This window comes from Monomorium pharaonis, chromosome 4 (assembly GCF_013373865.1).
Source record: "Monomorium pharaonis isolate MP-MQ-018 chromosome 4, ASM1337386v2, whole genome shotgun sequence".
NCBI classification, from domain to species: Eukaryota; Metazoa; Arthropoda; class Insecta; order Hymenoptera; family Formicidae; genus Monomorium; species Monomorium pharaonis.
Window position 1 is genome coordinate 15155808 of NC_050470.1, and position 17366 is coordinate 15173173.

The 17366-nt window shown below is 36.5% G+C and overlaps 1 protein-coding gene across 1 annotated transcript in view; it reads left to right on the top strand.

Moving 5' to 3' along the window:
- LOC105833365 overlaps window positions 1-17366 on the top strand; it is a 56838-nt gene that overhangs the window by 36560 nt on the left and 2912 nt on the right. Inside the window, exon 4 of the mRNA XM_012675063.3 lies at window positions 7223-7331. Coding sequence (XP_012530517.1) covers window positions 7223-7331 — 109 coding nt within the window. The remainder of the gene's footprint in view (window positions 1-7222; window positions 7332-17366) is intronic.

The following is a 17366-nucleotide window of genomic DNA, read 5'->3' on the forward strand; positions in this document are numbered from 1 at the left end:
AATTTTTTTTTCCGCTAGGTTGGTGTAACCCCTTAATGTAATCTATGATCTAGATCAAATGTATGAAAAATGATCTGTGATCTGATCTAGATTTAATATTTTGATAAAGATCTTGATCTGATTTAGATTATTTATTTAATGATCTATTACAACACTGGAATTAATTAATGCGATATTTTTCATTATGCATTACTTTTGAAATAAGTAATGCGATTTTTTTCATTACGTATTATTGTTTAATAACACAGGCACACAAAAAAAAAGTGGTTGGTCCGGCGGACTAGACTAGTCAATCCTTATGTATTTCGACCCGCTGAATCCGAATCTAAGGTCAGAATTGCAAAGTTAGCTCGCATTTTCTAACCACAAAAAAAATTCTTTTTTAATTACACAGGCACACAAAAAAAAGTGGTTGGTCCGGCGGACTAGACTAGTCAATCCTTATGTATTTTGATCCGCTGAATCCGAATCTAAGATCAGAATTGCAAAGTTAGCTCGCATTTTCTAACCTAAAAAAAATTTTTTTTAATATTGGTCCGATGGGCCAGACTAATCAATCCTTATGTATTTTAACCCGCCGAATCCGAATCCAAGGTCAGAATTGCAAAGTTAGCTCGCATTTCCTAACCTAAAAAAATTTTTTTTTGAGGTTAGGAAAAAATGAATGTATAATGCCACACTAAAATATGTTAATTTTGTATCTAGACATGGATATATCTCTATAACATCCATATGGATTTATCAATATAAGAAAAAGATTTTGGACGCGATACTTTTGCAAGATCGACAGAGAGCGAAATAATGCCTTAATTGACAAATCATATGGCCGATTTGGATTGGCAGATGTCATCGATTTGCGTCGACTCTTTGGCATGTCACCGCTAATGGATCCGGACCAAGAAGTCTGAATATAAATATTTTATATTATATTACTATATTATATTAATATTATTTACGCTTTCTCTCACTCACATCAGCATGCATTCACGTGCGACATTATTATATTATATTATTATTATATATTATTATATATTATTATTATATTATTATTATATATGATTATTATATATACAAAATATTATTATTTTATATTACTTTATTTTATTATATTTTTAGTATCTTATATTATATTCAATATCATAAATAAACTTTAATAAAAAATTTCTTTAAAATATTTTTTAACGCTCTCCGTCGCGGTGCTATCGCATTCTCTCATGCTTTTATCAGTGCATAGTGTAGAGCAGATTTTTGCTTTTTCCGATATATCTCAAAAAGTATTGGAGATATCAAAAAATGTTTTATACAAAAGTTTTATGGTAACAATATCTCTATCTAACTACATCAATAAAATTTTGAAAAAAAAATTTTTTTTTAAGTTAAAAAACAATTGTTTAAAAAAATTTTTTTTTTAAATTTAATTACTGTAGTTAGATATGTGACAATTCGTCACTAAGTCCCGGGCCGACCATCCGCCCCACCACGGGACTCGGCGTCTACGGACGCCCCTCCCGAAAGTCTAGTATCCCCCGTCGGGAACCGATCCCACCACGCTGCTGGGAGCGCGTGGGGATCGCCCCGACGGGTATAAAAGCCGAGCTCGATCGGGATCGAGCACCAGTCCCGTCCTGTCGACTGAGTAGGTCTCCGGACCACTCTGACGCCCGGTTCTCGCCGGCATTCGACTATCCTTGTGTCCGCCGACGGAGCAGGCCACCTGGCCGTTCTGCCGCCCGGTTCTTGCCGGCATTCGGCTATCCTCATTGTGCCAACAGAGCAGGCCACCTGGCCGTTCTGCCGCCTGGTTCTCGCCGGCATTTGGCCATCCTTGTATCCGCCGACGGAGCAGGCCACCTGGCCGTTCTGCCGCCCGGTTCTTGCCGGCATTCGGCTCTCCTTGTATCCGCCGACGGAGCAGGCCACCTGGCCGTTCTGCTGCCCGGTTCTTGCCGGCATTCGGCCATCCCTAGCATCCTCCACGGGGCCGGTTACTTGGCCGCCCTGCCCGCCCGGTTCTTGCCGGCGAACACGGTTCGCGACCGCGTTCAAGGTGCTGCGCACTAGCGCGCTCCCGTCCGAGCCGACGACATTAGGTTAAGCTGTACATTATTGTATATACACGCATAGAATAAGTAGCACATAAGGTAGCCTAAGGACTATGTAAGATAGGATAAGCATTGTAATAAAAGACTGTTAATCTGATATCGGTCTACGCAAGTTGGTTTCCCCCCCTTCTCCCGAATCCTGGGATCCGGCGAGCCTGTCCGAGGCGATCGGGAAAGGTGAACCGTTACAGATAGAAGTACTTTTATTGTAAAACTTTTGTGTAAGACATTTTTAAATATTTTGTTTAGTTTACGAGATATATCGAGAAAACGAAAAATGTCTCAATCTTTGAAGGGTGGTTTCACCCCTCTAAACCGTTTATGGGCAGCTACGATAAATTTCTAAATTCATGTATTTACCCCCTCTACATTTATGCCAAGTTTCATTAAAATCAGAATTTTCGAGTTCGCGAGGTTCCCTTGTTAGTTCTGCACGCGCCATTATACCACAAAGGAATAGAGAAGAGAGAAAATAAATTTGAATAATTATTTATAAATTATTTAATTTATTCATTTCATAACGCATCGTATACAATATTGTCTGATGTATAAGCCATTAGTTCACAATCTACGAGCGAAATTTTTACACATATTTCATTTAATAATTTGACTGCGTCGCACTGAATATTATTTTTATTAATTTTTTTCTTTTCGTACAGCTATCGAACCGTGTTGTATATCTATTGAATTGTTATCAAACCGCATCATACAGATAAATAACCGTTATCGAACTGCTTCATACAGCTACCAAACGACGGTCGAACCGCTATCGAATTACATCATACAGCTATCGTACCACTATTGAACCGTTATCAAACCGCATCATACAGCTATCGATCCATTATTGAACCGCTATCGAACCGCTTCGTGCATCTATCAAATTGCATTGCACATGTATTAAACCGCTATCAAACTGCATTGTATAGCTATCAAATCGCTATCGAACCTATTAAACTATATCAAACTTCTACAGAAAAAGGATAGAAATAAACATTCTATTACGTTTATATTTCCTTTTTTTTGAAAAAAATTGTTATTATTTTGGTGTTGCGAACACAAGTTGAATATTTTAAATATATGTTGTAAAGCGCAATTCTTACATGTTTTCCACATCGTACAGTATTACTAACATCTAGAATCTAGATTTTAGATTATTCAAAGATTCAATGTCTTTGTAATCCGCATGCAATGTCTTGATATATATCCCATCATCGGTGTCGAGCATATCCGTCAACCATTCTCGTTTCTGATGTCCCTTAACGTATACGATAGTATTGTCATTATTCTCTTCTGTATTACACACAGCAGATGTAATCAGATGTTTCATGCTGTACGGGATTATATCGTCCTTCCATCACAATCTGTGATAATAAGCAATCAACCAAGAAGCGCAAGACTTGTCGGATTTTGTAAGTACATGCCATGGCATGAGGCTCGCAAAAAATGTAATGCGTGAGAACGACTCTTTTTCTCAGTACCGCCACTTCTTTTGTGACAAACTATTTATCGACAATGAATCTTTGCAGAAGATCCTACCACAAATGTCAATACGATCATGATAAGTAACTTTTCAATACTGTACTTTAACATCAAATATCTCAGTTTCTATCAGTTTGATGTTACATGATTTTGCGCATTACGTTGGACAACGAACAATATTCAATTATACGATCATGTAAGATGAGACAATAAACGGTAGTATTCGCGGGAACATTTTTTTTGCAATCAAATTCTATGCGCACATCTATGGTAGCACTCTTGACTTGATTCGTTTTGTCGCGAACAGTCAATGACCGCAAAAGGTCCTTTTTCTAGGAATGTGATTACATGAGCAGCGTTTCACACTTATGTTCATAATAAGATTTACCAAAACGTCGATACATGTCATACAGAATGGCATATCTAGATTTACGAAAGTCTAAATTCAAATCATCGTATGAATAAAATTTAGAGTTTAGATAAAGTTTTACGTTGGTCAAATTACAGTTATCAAAGATTGTTGCATCTTGAGACATATTTTTTTGACTAGTCTGCAGTGCAAAGATAACGAAGCGCGGTTTCTCGAGTTGGATTGCAGTTTTGACAGCCCATGAATGTTTCGTCGTATTCTGCAACAGGAAGTACCTGTACAGATCCCAGGAGCGAAAACTCATACTTAGACATTGTCCACTCTCCAAATCTCGCAGCAAAGATAATTTATTGACCTCATTTAACATAACATGTGGCATTCGCCATTGTACTTTGAATAATTCAATTTCCGGTTGAGCCGTAAAATTTCCAACGATAGAATTGTTATCACACGTTAGTAATTCTCGCAAAAGCTCAATAATGAGCTTTACGCAACACTAAGCTGTACGCAAAAGTTGAAGTATCCTTCCGATAGGTTATACAAAAATTTCCATCCTGCATTCTGCATAATTACTGCTTCGTCATATATGATAACGATGCATAGTTCTTGAAGGTGCTGGTTATTCCAACATTTCTGTTGCGATCAATTTCCACACTGTTGAGTTTGTATTGAATTTCATCGAACATGAACGCTACGCAATTATTTCCGAGATTTGTTTTATCCTTATTCTTGTCCTTATTGTCTTTCTTTTTCATCATCAATCTTTCTTCGATGTAGAGAAAACTTTCACATGCCAACGTGTATAAATCTTGCTATTGTATGGGTATCCTTATTTTATCACTGTATCCAAACGTGATGTTGGCGTACGGATTGTACGTGTGAGTCTCAATCTTGACGATACTATTGTCAAAGATCGGCTCGCCTTCAATGTTCAAGATCTTAGACATTTTAGATATTTCGTACAACAAATCTCAATAATTTTATAAATTCAACGTTTGATGCGGTGAGTTTCTTTTTATCAGACGATCAAATATTTTTAACTCATGAAAAATTTATTTCAGACGGCCGAATATTCTTGATTGGTGTAAAAATAGTGTCTTGCACTTGCTCATTCAACACGAGCATCTCACATTATTGTCTTCTTACGTGTAATCTAACGGTAATCTCTTCTCTGCGAAAATCGAGTAATCGACCGTGATCCACAATGAGAATCGTCAAATCAGCAATGCTCTGTACGATGATTGGAAGATAAATGATCTATGCAGGCATTTCCGATCTCTTATATCCTGGAAGTACCTTTGGTAAAAACTCGCGTATCGTACACACTTGTCGTTGCTGTATAAACTTGCAGTTACGTTACATTCTATGCGAATAATGTTTACGTTTATGATACTTGTAGGTGCATCCGATTTATGCTATAGTCGTGATTCAAGAATACGGCTCAATAAAAATCCCAACAGCGATCCAATGTTGTTAGGTTTAATGAAATTTATCCGATAAGCACATATGGTTCCGCTTTTTACTGTATTGTTGTTGGCACGAATCACCAACGGTGATACGGATGATACGGATACTCGCTCTCTTCTTTGTGAAACGTCCTTTTCTTTGCAACATCAGGATAAGATTGTAAAATTGCTCGTTTCAAATATCTATCTGTATCACGTAATTCATATAATTCTTTGGAAATTGTAATTTTTTGTTGTAGTAAAATTTGTTATTCGACGAATTTACATTAGGTATGGTATAGTATGTTTCAAAATCGATGAGGCCGGATTCGTAATCGCATAAACTTTGCATCAAATGCAATACCATGTGCTTCCCGATCAGTTATATATATTCTCTTCATTTTTTTGTTTTAACCGAAACATTGTCATATCAGCATTAGTACATCTGCGCTTGACTTTTGCAAAATTTGCGTTCTTCGAATGCGCGATTTTGAATGATCTCATCAGAAGGTAGCAAATGATTTATGTACGTGCCTAAAACTTATTTTTGTCACAGCAGCCATACATCGGCGCTTGACTTTTGCAAGATTTTTCGAATGTACATGCGATTTTTTATTTCATCAGAAGGTATCAAATGATGTACGTGTCTAAAACGTATTTTGTCGCAGCTGCCATACATCGGCGTTTGACTTTTGTAAAATTTGCATTCTTCGAATGCATGATTTTTCGAATAATTTCATCAAAAAATATGATTTATGTACATGCCTAAAGCGTATTTTTGCATCATAGCTGCACATCGGCGCTTAATCTCTCGCTCGTTAAAAAATATGTATCAAATAGAGACTATGGTATTTGTTCCCACTACTATTACTGAGGTATGTGGAGGGGTGTACAATATAAAAAGAGTTCTGACAACGCATATCCACCATCTCGGGTAGTGAAGTCACCTTGAAATGAAGTGGTCTTTGTTAAAACTCGACCATGCAACTTTGTTATTTGTATAAAATATGCGTTATACTATTTGCGACAAGCCTTGCCAGCAAAAGCTATGCTGTTTACAGACACACCTTGTCGCAATTTTGCTGCAAAAATATGCTCGGCAAGTTTTACTTTGTTCTTGCTACTAATTTGCTGTTTTCCGTGCTTAGCAAGATTTTTCCTGTTCCTGCCATAAATTTATTGTCATGTTGTGTGGCAAGGTTTGTTCTATTATGTACGAAAATTTTGTGTTTTATCGTGCCAGAGCAAACCTTGTGATGTTTCTACGTAATGTTTATGTACAAGTCTTTCTCTGTTATTTACAGCGTCGTGTGAAAACTTTTGTCGTAAACTTTCTCAAAACTTTTAGAAAACAAAACAAAAGATAATTACTTATCATAAAATTGTCAAAATTGAAAAAATTCTTACTGTAAAGTTTTAACGATATATTACGATTTTAGCAGGCCTGGCTAACTAGGTATCCTGTTCGCTTCAAAACTAGATGGCAAACAATTCGAATAAACAATATCAAAAAATGTCTGATGATTTCTTTTAAAGCGAGTAAGGCTTCTGCGAATGTGGTATAATGATCCTATTAGAACATTGGCAGAAAATAGTTGGCCAAAATGGACAATACATGTGTGATTAAATAAATGATTGAATATAGTAAAGTGTTTCAATTTAATCCTAAAAAAAACACAGAATATATTCCATGAGCTAATATATTATCCAATATTATACATTAGTCAGTAAAATTGTGTGTCAGAAAATAAATAAATGTTTAGATATCGGTTCAATAAGCAATGCGTGAATAATTATAAAGTACTTTGTTTTTTCTTTCATTTTAGATGATCGACGCAAAATTCGTTGTAGACAAAGTAGTTGAAAGTGTTCTAAAAGATAAGGATCTGGAAACAATTCCACCAAAGGAAGTTTTAACGGAATGCATCACTGCGCGTAAGTAAACTCAAAATAATATTTAAAAAGTTTTACCTCCCCTAATTTTGTTACATTTATATAAGTAATGCATGACTGTCCACCAAATATATAACAAAGATGACTAATCATGAGTATGTAAGTGCATAAACATTGAGACGCTACCAAGCTTACTCATAAATGGATATATTCAACAAACAAAAACAGATCAATAAATGCTCAGATTCTTTATTTTGATTAGTTTCTACACTTACAATTAGATTCAATAAAAAAATAAAAATTAAAAGTTATCATTATATATATGTACCAATAATATTAAAGAATTACTGGTAAATGTTAAAAAAGGTAATCCAACTCCAATGATCTTAATTTTGACATATGCTGTCAAGGTCACCTTACTGACAAGGAAATGGACAGAACTGTCCCTCACCGATTTTAATGAGCTTTGGATATGTTGTAGAACATAAAAAAATATTACACCCATATTTTTTTTTATCTGCGTATCTCGACGTTTAGGGGTTGAAACCACTCCTCGAAAATAACGCATTTTTTCGTTTTTTTACGAATATCTTTGAAAATATAAGGTTTATGAAAAAATGTTCTATACAAAAGTTTTATGGCATTTTATACTCTTTACAATAGTATATTTATATTTTTTTAAAATTTCAAATTTTTTAGTTTATCCTACTCTCACCCCTTTTTTTTTCAACATTTTAACAATTTTGTAAGGACAAAAATTAAAGAGCATTAAAAGCCGAATCTACCCATATATAATAACATGTAGGTTCCATCATTCTCAATTATTAGCAAAACGAAATAGTAATCTCGCGCTATAGGTGCCGCGCTAGAAGTAGTGTTGCGTTATTTCTTTAATCGCGTCACACTCAATAACTGCCTCTTCTGCGTATATTTTTATATTAAAACATAAAAATGGATTAATCTTAATTATATAATACGCAACGTATTACACGATATAAAGCATAAATGCATATATATAACAAAAGTAGCATATATATACGTATGTGCCTACGTACATTTTCATTGTTACAAATGCGAATATAAATTAATATAAAGCAAAATATTTTTTAACATTTAAAACTGCAAATACAATATAACGAAATATATAATATCAAGAGAAAAATATAAAACATAAACTGCAATAACTATTTGCATAATTATATTATTTACATTATGCACGTAGCACGCTCTGATAATAAAGATAATATAAGTATATAAGTATATAATTTAATTTAATTTGAAGTTTGAAAATACATTTATACGGATGTGTATATACATTTTGCATATGACACGGACAAATAAATTTAATATGAGTGTTGATAGAGGAACCGGTTGTTTTCGTGCAAGCGCATCACGTGAGGCTTCAATAAAATATCCATTAGTAATAGGAAAGAGATCTTTGATCGTACATCTTGTACACGACACCAACGTATAAATATAGTAACAGTGATAGACGGATCGGTTGTTCTCGCGCAGGCGTGAGGCTTCAATAAAGTATTTATTAGTAATAGGAAGGAAATATTTGATTCCCATACAATTTTTTTGCAAATTTATAAAAACGTGAACACATTTCACATATTAAACACGCATGTATATTTTCTCGTATTAAATAGAATAATTTATAAATATTGTATTTTATTTGATAAATACTGGTAAGATTTTTTGCAAAATTGTATGGGGACCAAACATCTCCTTCCTATTACTAATAGATACTTTATTGAAGCCTCACGCCTGCGCGAGGACAACCGATCCGTCTATCACTGTTACTGTATTTATACGTTGGTGTCGTGTGCAAGATGTACGATCAAAGATCTCCTTCCTATTACTAATGGATATTTTATTGAAGCCTCACGTGATGCGCTTGCACGAAAACAACCGGTCCCTCTATCAACACTGATATTAAAGTTATTTGTCCGTGTCATATGCAAAATGTATATATACATCCGTATAAATGTATTTTCAAACTTCAAATTAAATTAAATTATATACTTATATACTTATATTATCTTTATTATCAGAGCGTGCTACGTGCATATAGTATAAATAATATAATTATGCAAATAGTTATTGCAGTTTATGTTTTATATTTTTTTCTTGATATTATATATTTCGTTATATTGTATTTGCAGTTTTAAATGTTAAAAAATATTTTGCTTTATATTAATTTATATTCGCATTTGTAACAATGAAAATGTACGTAGGCACATACGTATATATATGCTACTTTTGTTATATATATGCATTTATGCTTTATATCGTGTAATACGTTGCGTATTATATAATTAAGATTAATCCATTTTTATGTTTTAATATAAAAATATACGCAAAAGAGGCAGTTATTGAGTGTGACGCGACTAAAGAAATAACGCAACACTACTTCTAGCGCGGCACCTACAGCGCGAGATTACTATCTCGTTTTGCTAATAATTGAGAATGATGGAACCCATATGTTATTATATATGGGTGGATTCGGCTTTTAATGCTCTTTAATTTCTGTTCTTATAAAATTTTTAAAATGTTGAAAAAAAGGGGTGGGGGTGGATAAATTAAAAAATTTAAAATTTTTTAAAAATATAAATATACTATTGTAAAGAGTATAAAATACCATAAAACTTTTGTATAGAACATTTTTTCATAAACCTTATATTTTCAAAGATATTCACAAAAAACGAAAAAATGCGTTATTTTCGAGGGGTGGTTTCAACCCCTAAACGTCGAGATACGCAGATAAAAAAAAATATGGGTCTAATAATTTCTTATGTTCTACAACATATCCAAAGCTCATTAAAATCGGTGAGGGACAGTTCTGTCCGTTCCCTTGTGAGTGATGTTCAAGATACTTTAGCCGGCGCTCGTCATTCGTTAAAAAGTTTTAAAAATAGGATAATGTATCCAGTACAATAATAAATTCATTAAAATAAAACACGCAGTTTTGTGTGCCTTAAAATAAAAAAATCTATTAATTTGTTATTATTCTAATCTAAACCTAATTATTAATATCCTAATCTAAACCCTATAAAGAAATATGGGTAAATCTAAAAAAGGAGGACCCAGACTCAATGAATAATAAATACTTTATTTTTGCGTGTTTTAAAATAAGAAAATCTCTTACTTTATTATTATCCTAATTTTTTATGCAAAGTCGCAAACCCATGTGGTGCAGAGAACGCGAGGGCAGGATGCAAGGGCAGGTCTTCGCCCGCCTTCCATATCCTCGAATTAATTTTTATAAAGCACGCATAAATTAATAGATCTTATTTTAAGCACGCTTTATTAAGCACGCAAAAAAATTAATGTGCTTAATTACTAAAAATTAATGCGTGCTTAATAAAAATTAATGCGGAAATGCAGGAGGAGGGCCCTTCCCTTGCAGTTGCATCACTTTGAAGATTGCCTAAAAATTCAAAATGGTCAAAATTTTTGTTTCATTTTTTTGTGCCAGTGTATAAATGATTAATTGAGACTTTATTAACATATTTAATTAATTAAAATTTAATAAAAATGTAATTTAACTAAATAAATTTTACTTAATATGACTATAAAGAAACTAATTAGATTATAATAATTATTACTTATTATATAATTAATACTTATATAATAATTAATACTTATATAACAATTAATACTTATTATAATAATTAATACTATTAAAAATGATATGATAATAATAATAATACTTAGAATATATTAAAATTTCACAAAAATATACTTCATATTAGATTATACATATATGTATATATAGAGTGAGTCCCAGATGCGTACAGTAATAAACGGACACAGTAACAAATGGACACGGTGCGAAACGGACACAGTATGAATCGGATTCAATAACAAAGGGACACAGTAAAAAACGGATACAATAACAAATGGACACAGTAAGAAACGGACACACCGTGGTGGTTATCAGACACAGTAACAAACGGACATATTGCGTAACGGACACAGTAACAAACGGACACAAATTTTTATTTTAACGGGTCAAGCTTCATCATTGTGCCGTTGGTAAAAAAAAAAAAGATAACTGGAATCGCCAAAAAGCATTTGAAAGAAGAAGTTTCACGCTTTAAAATGCTTTCTGGATTTTGTTTCTATGATGATTTTTCGCTGAGTTGCAGCAGTTTGAAAATAACCTAAATTTTTGTTATACAAAAAGTGTTCCCTATTTTTTATTTAGTAGTATATATATATATATATATATAGTTTTTATAAACATTATATTAAGAACACAAAGTTTTTTAATAAAGGATATATATATATATATATATATATATATATACACCATGTAAAGACTTCCGTTTCCGGTCGGTTAGGAAGAGGTTTGTCATTACGTTTGTAAGAAAGAGTGAAGTGCGAGTGAGTGAATACGGGAGGTGGAAGAAGAGATAAGAGTGGGAGGGAGTGAATGAAGGGAGCAAAGAAAAGATAGGGATAGGGTGTAGAAAAGGGATAGAAGAGCGAGCAGATTTAAAGGTTAGAGAGGCAAGTCGTAGGATAGGAAAGAGAGGAAGGAGAAAGTACGGGTGAAGGAAAGGTATAGGCGTGAAGTTAATAGAGGATATAGAGGCGACGAGTAGGAAAGTATAGAGATGGAGAACGTGGTGGAGAGAATGAGAAGAGGGAAAAGAAGTAATTAAGAGATAGCGTGAAAGAGGACTCAAAAAGGATGAGGAAAATGTTAAGTAGGGACTTATTGGAGGGTGAGAGAGAGTTAGCGGATATCTTCAGACGGAGTAGCGAAATTATTAGATCACCGCAGGAAAAAACAGAAGATTGGAAGATGCTGATAAAGAATATGAGAAAAGAGCTAGGAGAAGGTATGAGCCAATTAAGTAAAAAAATAGGAGAGGTGGCAAATGAACAAAAGGAGATGATGAGAACAGAGATAGAAAGAATGAAAGATGAGTTAAAAAAAAGAGACGAAGGCTGGCAGAAGGAAAGGAAGGAGATGAGAGATGAGATGAAAAGGCCAGAACAAGTGGTAGAAGAAATGAGAAGAGACAGAGCAAATACATAGAAGGCGAGGAAAGGAAGGAAAAAGAGAGAAAGAAGGGAACGAAGGGGACAAAGCAGGGAAACAGATGAAAATAAGAAGAAAGAGTCTAATAGCTAGAAAGGAAATATGAGATAAAGGAAAAAGTAAAAAAAAAGAATGTTATAATTAGGGGTATAAAAAGGGGAAACAAAGTAGAAAGAAAGCCGTAGAGGGAGCAATGAAAAAGATTGTAGTAGAAATAAGGATAAAAGAAGTAAAAAAGATAGACACAGAAAGAATGGAGACATGGGTATTGGTAAAGATAGATAGTGAGGAAGGAAGAAAGAAGGTAAGGAAAATGAATAGAAATTAAAAGGAAAAGAGATTTGGATAGATGACAATTTGACGTGGGAAGAGAGGAAAATCAGATGGAGATTTAAACAATTGGCAAGGAAGAAGAAGGGTAGAAGACGCATGGTGAATATAGAACGAAGAGAGGGATGAATTGAGGGATGGGGGGAGAAGTTGGAATAAAAGGAAGAAAAAATGGGAGAGGATTTAAAACGGGGAGAAGAGGTAAAATAAGACAGACAGAATAGAAGGAAGAGGGGGAGGTAAGGCAGATAGAAGGAGAAATTGGAGTGAAAGAGCTGAGAGGGAAGGGAAGAAAAGCAGATGAATAAAGAGTGATGAAAAGGGAGAGTATTGTGATACAGAGAATAACGATATAAGATATAAGTGTAGTTTTTTGGAAAGTAGCGGGTTTAAAAAAACAAAGATCTAGAATTCTGAAAAAAACTAGGAAAATAGGACATAATGGTGTTATTGGAGACTTGGGTAGAAGAGAGAAAATGGGGAAAATAAGAAGTACGTTACCGAATAGTCACGACTGAAGTGTACAAGGGGCAAGTAGAACGTATAAGAAGAGAAGAGCTGGCAGGGGGATCGTTGTGGGTAAGAAGGGAGTTAATAATGAAGGAGGATGTGGAGTTAAATAGAGGGGAAGGCATTATGGGAAGGAAGGTGAGGTGGAGGCAAGGCAATTTACCAATTGTGGAAAGATGTACGTTAATACGTATAAATAGATAAATAGATAGATAAAGCTTTATTAACAAATTAGGGTAAACCCTCTAAGATTGTGCCTTGATAGCGTACAGTGTAGAACGCAAGAATAAAAGTGATGTAGTTGCATGTCGCGAAGTACAAATAAGAGTCGGAGAAGAAAAACGAGGCTATACAAAGGCCCATGCATGCGCGTGCGTGCATGGGTGAAGCTGCAGCGCAATTTGTAGATAGAACAGAACGGCTAAGACGTGGAGAATGACAGTGTAAAAAGAGCACAGTACATAGGTATAGAGAAAGAGCACGCAAAGACAGTAAGACAGCAAGTATAACGCAAGGAAAGATAATATAAAAAGATAACTTAAAAATATAACATAAAAAGATAACATAAAAACGCACATGAGGCGGCTCGAAATCTGGTGCATGATCGAAAGTCACAGGCGAGGTAGGCGGGTATTCCAGAACGGAGCAAGAAGAAGAGAAGGCATCCGACAAGATAATTTCTTCTGCCATCTGCCGACAGCCATCCCAGGGAATCATAATAGCCGGAGACGTGCTCGTCCTTTTACAGACTAAATATAAAGCGCACGCACGCATTCATCAGGTGCCTAAGCTTAAGTCTTTGCTGACCCGTTAGATCGGTGAAAACCGCAGAGCAGTAATCGACGAGGGGAAAAATCAGTGAGGACATAAGCCGAGCGTACAGTGGTCGAGTGACATCCTTGATGGAGCTTCAGTCTCCATAGGGCACCGTTAACCCTGCGGGCAGTGGCACTCACCTGCTCACCCCAGCTCAGCGTGCTCGACAAAAGAACTCCGAGGTTCGTCGCTTGGTCGACAAGCTATTGGCGTGCCATTCAGTTTTAGTGAGATTACGGTGCTTGCACGGATGGAATTTACGAAACGAGCACTACCGAGCAGGAGTGCCTTAGTTTTCCGTGCGTTAAGAGTGAGGCTATTGGCGGTGGCCCAACGCTCGTTGGCGGCGATGTCCTCGCCGATTCTTCCCACGGCGGAATGGAGGTCACGAAGAAAAAAGTGGAGATAAATCTGGAGGTCATCAGCATATAGAAGGTGTTTGCTGTACACGATGGAAAAACGAAAGTCATCGATAAAAATAGAAAATAAGAGCGGGCCTAGAACCGAGCCCTGAGGCACGCCTGAGGAAACGGGCAGCCATGACGAGAAATCGTTAAATCCTCTCACACGCTGAGACCTACCAGAAAGGTATGAGTCAAACCACCGCAACGCGGCGCCCGACAGTCCGTGGCGTGAAAGCTTGCGCAGGAGAAGGTCATGTTGTACCGTATCGAAGGCCTGGGAAAAATCAAATAGGATGAGGAACGTGACCATCCTTCTATCAGCGGCCAGCCTAATGTCATCGAGCAGTCTGATGAGTGCCGTCTGGGTGCTGCTGTCGAATCCGGTCTGGTAAGGATCTAGGGAGCAGTGGAGATGTAGCTGAGCGGATAGCTGGTCGTATACAATACGCTCGAAGATTTTAGAAAGGAAACAGAGTAAGGAAATGGGTCGGAAATCAGCGGGGGACGAGGGTTGTTTGGTCTTGGGAAGAGGGACAATGTGAGAACGTTTCCAAAGGAAGGGGAAGCAGGAGGAGTCCAATGAGAGGTTAAGAAGGCCTAGGATGATGAAGAAGGTGACGGGAAGACTGTCAAAAAGGCGGCGAGTTGTCGTCCGGGCCAGCGGCGTTTGATCGGCACTTCACCAAAGCCCTATGAAGGTCGTCAGGAGTGATGTAGGAAAAGTAGAAGGAATTAGGATCAGACAAGGAAGCATGAGGGGGGGGGATATATGGAGAGAAAATTAGAAGCAGTGAGAGATTGGATGGAGGAGGAGGAGGAGGAGGAGGAGGAGGAGGAGGAGGAGACGAGGATGATTTTGGGGGGAGACTTCAACGCTAGAACGGGAAAAGAAGAGAAGATGGAGGCGAAGAAACGAAAAAGGAAGAAAAAAAAAACATGAGAGGGTCAAGGGAAGGTACGAAAAATAAAGGAGTGACATTGTTAAATTTCATAAAAGAAAGAGAATGGTTTATTCTGAATGGTAATGTAAAAGAAGATGGAGAAGGAGAGTGGGCCTATACGGGCGCGAGAAGAGAATTTGTAATTGATTACTTCTTGGGAAAGAAAGAGCTAACAGAAGACATAAAACGGCTCGAGATAGGAAAAAATGTGAATTCGGATTACTATCCATTAAGAGAGCGTCTCAGATGCGCGCAGTAATAAACGGACACAGCAGGCTGAGTAAAACGGACACAGTAACAAATGCGCACAATGCGAAATGGACACAATAACAAATGCGCAAAGACCAAATGCGCACAGATCAAACGCGCACGGACCAAATGCACACAGACCAAATGCGCACGAACCATATGCGCACAGATCAAACAAACACAATAACAAACAGACTTACCACATGGGTTGCGACTTCTCAGGGTACTCCCGACGGGAGGGGGGGCGAAGCCTCCTTTGCACCCCCCGTGCGCGCGCGCGTGTGTGTGTGTGTGCAAAGGATTCTCTGCATCACATGGGTTTGCGACTGTGCGCATTTGGTCCGAACGCATTTGGTCCGTGCGTATTTGGTCTGTGCGCATTTGTTACTGTGTCCGTTTCTCAATGTGCGCATTTGTTACTGTGTCCGTTTGGTTTGTGTCCGTTTGTTACTGTGTCCGTTTCACTTAGCCTGCTGTGTCCGTTTATTACTGTACGCATCTAGGACTCACTCTCCATTAATGGTGTGGCTAGATAAAGGGAAAGACATCGAGAGAATAAAACACATAAGACCGGGTAGGTTGAATAGAGGGATATGGGACGAGATTGGAAGAGAGAGGTTAAGAAATAAGAAATATAGAATGGAGGGGTGAATGCGTGCAGGAAGCAATAGGGAATTGAGGGAAAGAATAAAGGATTTATTAGGGCGATTGGAAGTGGAAAGGAAGGGGGGAAGAGAGGGAAAAGATAGTAGAATGAGGAGAGTGGTTTAAAAAAGAAAAAAGTAAAGGGGGCATTGAAGGAATAGAGGAAAGGCAATACTGACGATTAAGTGTATAGGATAGATAAGAAAGAGTATAAAGAGTTGTGCGAGCGAAAGAGGATAGAGGAAAATGAGAAGCGAGAAAGAGAGGTAAAGGAGGCGGTAACAGACAGACGGGTTTGGGAAGTGGTCAATAAGGATAAAAGGAAGAAAAAAGAAATTAATTGTGGTATAAGAATAAAGGAATAAGAGGGCCACTTAAAAAATTTAATAGGAGGTGTAGAAAATAGGGTTATATAAGTTAAGAGAGAGAGAGAGAGAGAGAGAGAGAGAGAGAGAGAGAGAGAGAGAGGGAGAGAGAGTAGAAGAGGAAACGTGGCGGAGCTGGGAAGGGGAGAAAGTAGTAGAATTATAGGAAAATTGAAGGAGAGTGTGGAGAGAAGGCAATGGGGATAAATGAGATTCCGAATGAGGTACGGAAGTATAGAAGAATAGTAAAAAGGAAATCAGAGAATGGGTTTGGAAGATCCGTAATAGAGTATGGAGGGGAGGAGGGATCCGGACCAAAACCGAAACCGATAACCGGTTCATAATTGGTTTTTTAGCTGGACCAAAACCGTAAACCGCAACCGGGTTCTACTACAGTACCGGAACCATAACCGGAAACCATTAAATTACTTTAGATTTATGGTTTTTTCGATATATTTATTCGGTTCTTTTAATTTAGTTTTACATAATATTTTTCTATTTCTAATTAAATTAAAAAAAAATTATTTTTACTTAATAATACTTAATAATACTTCGACAATAATAAAACTAATGTCATGACATAATAAATGTTTGGCGCAGAAGTTTTTGCATTACAGTGGTGTTACTATCATATGAAGTGTCTGGCCTCTGTTGCACTGCTGAACTAGTGCAATAAGTTAAAGTGAAAAAATATACTTGTGTCTCACTTTAATTTATTACATCAGTTAACAGTGTAGGAATAGAGAACAGTCTGTATTGCG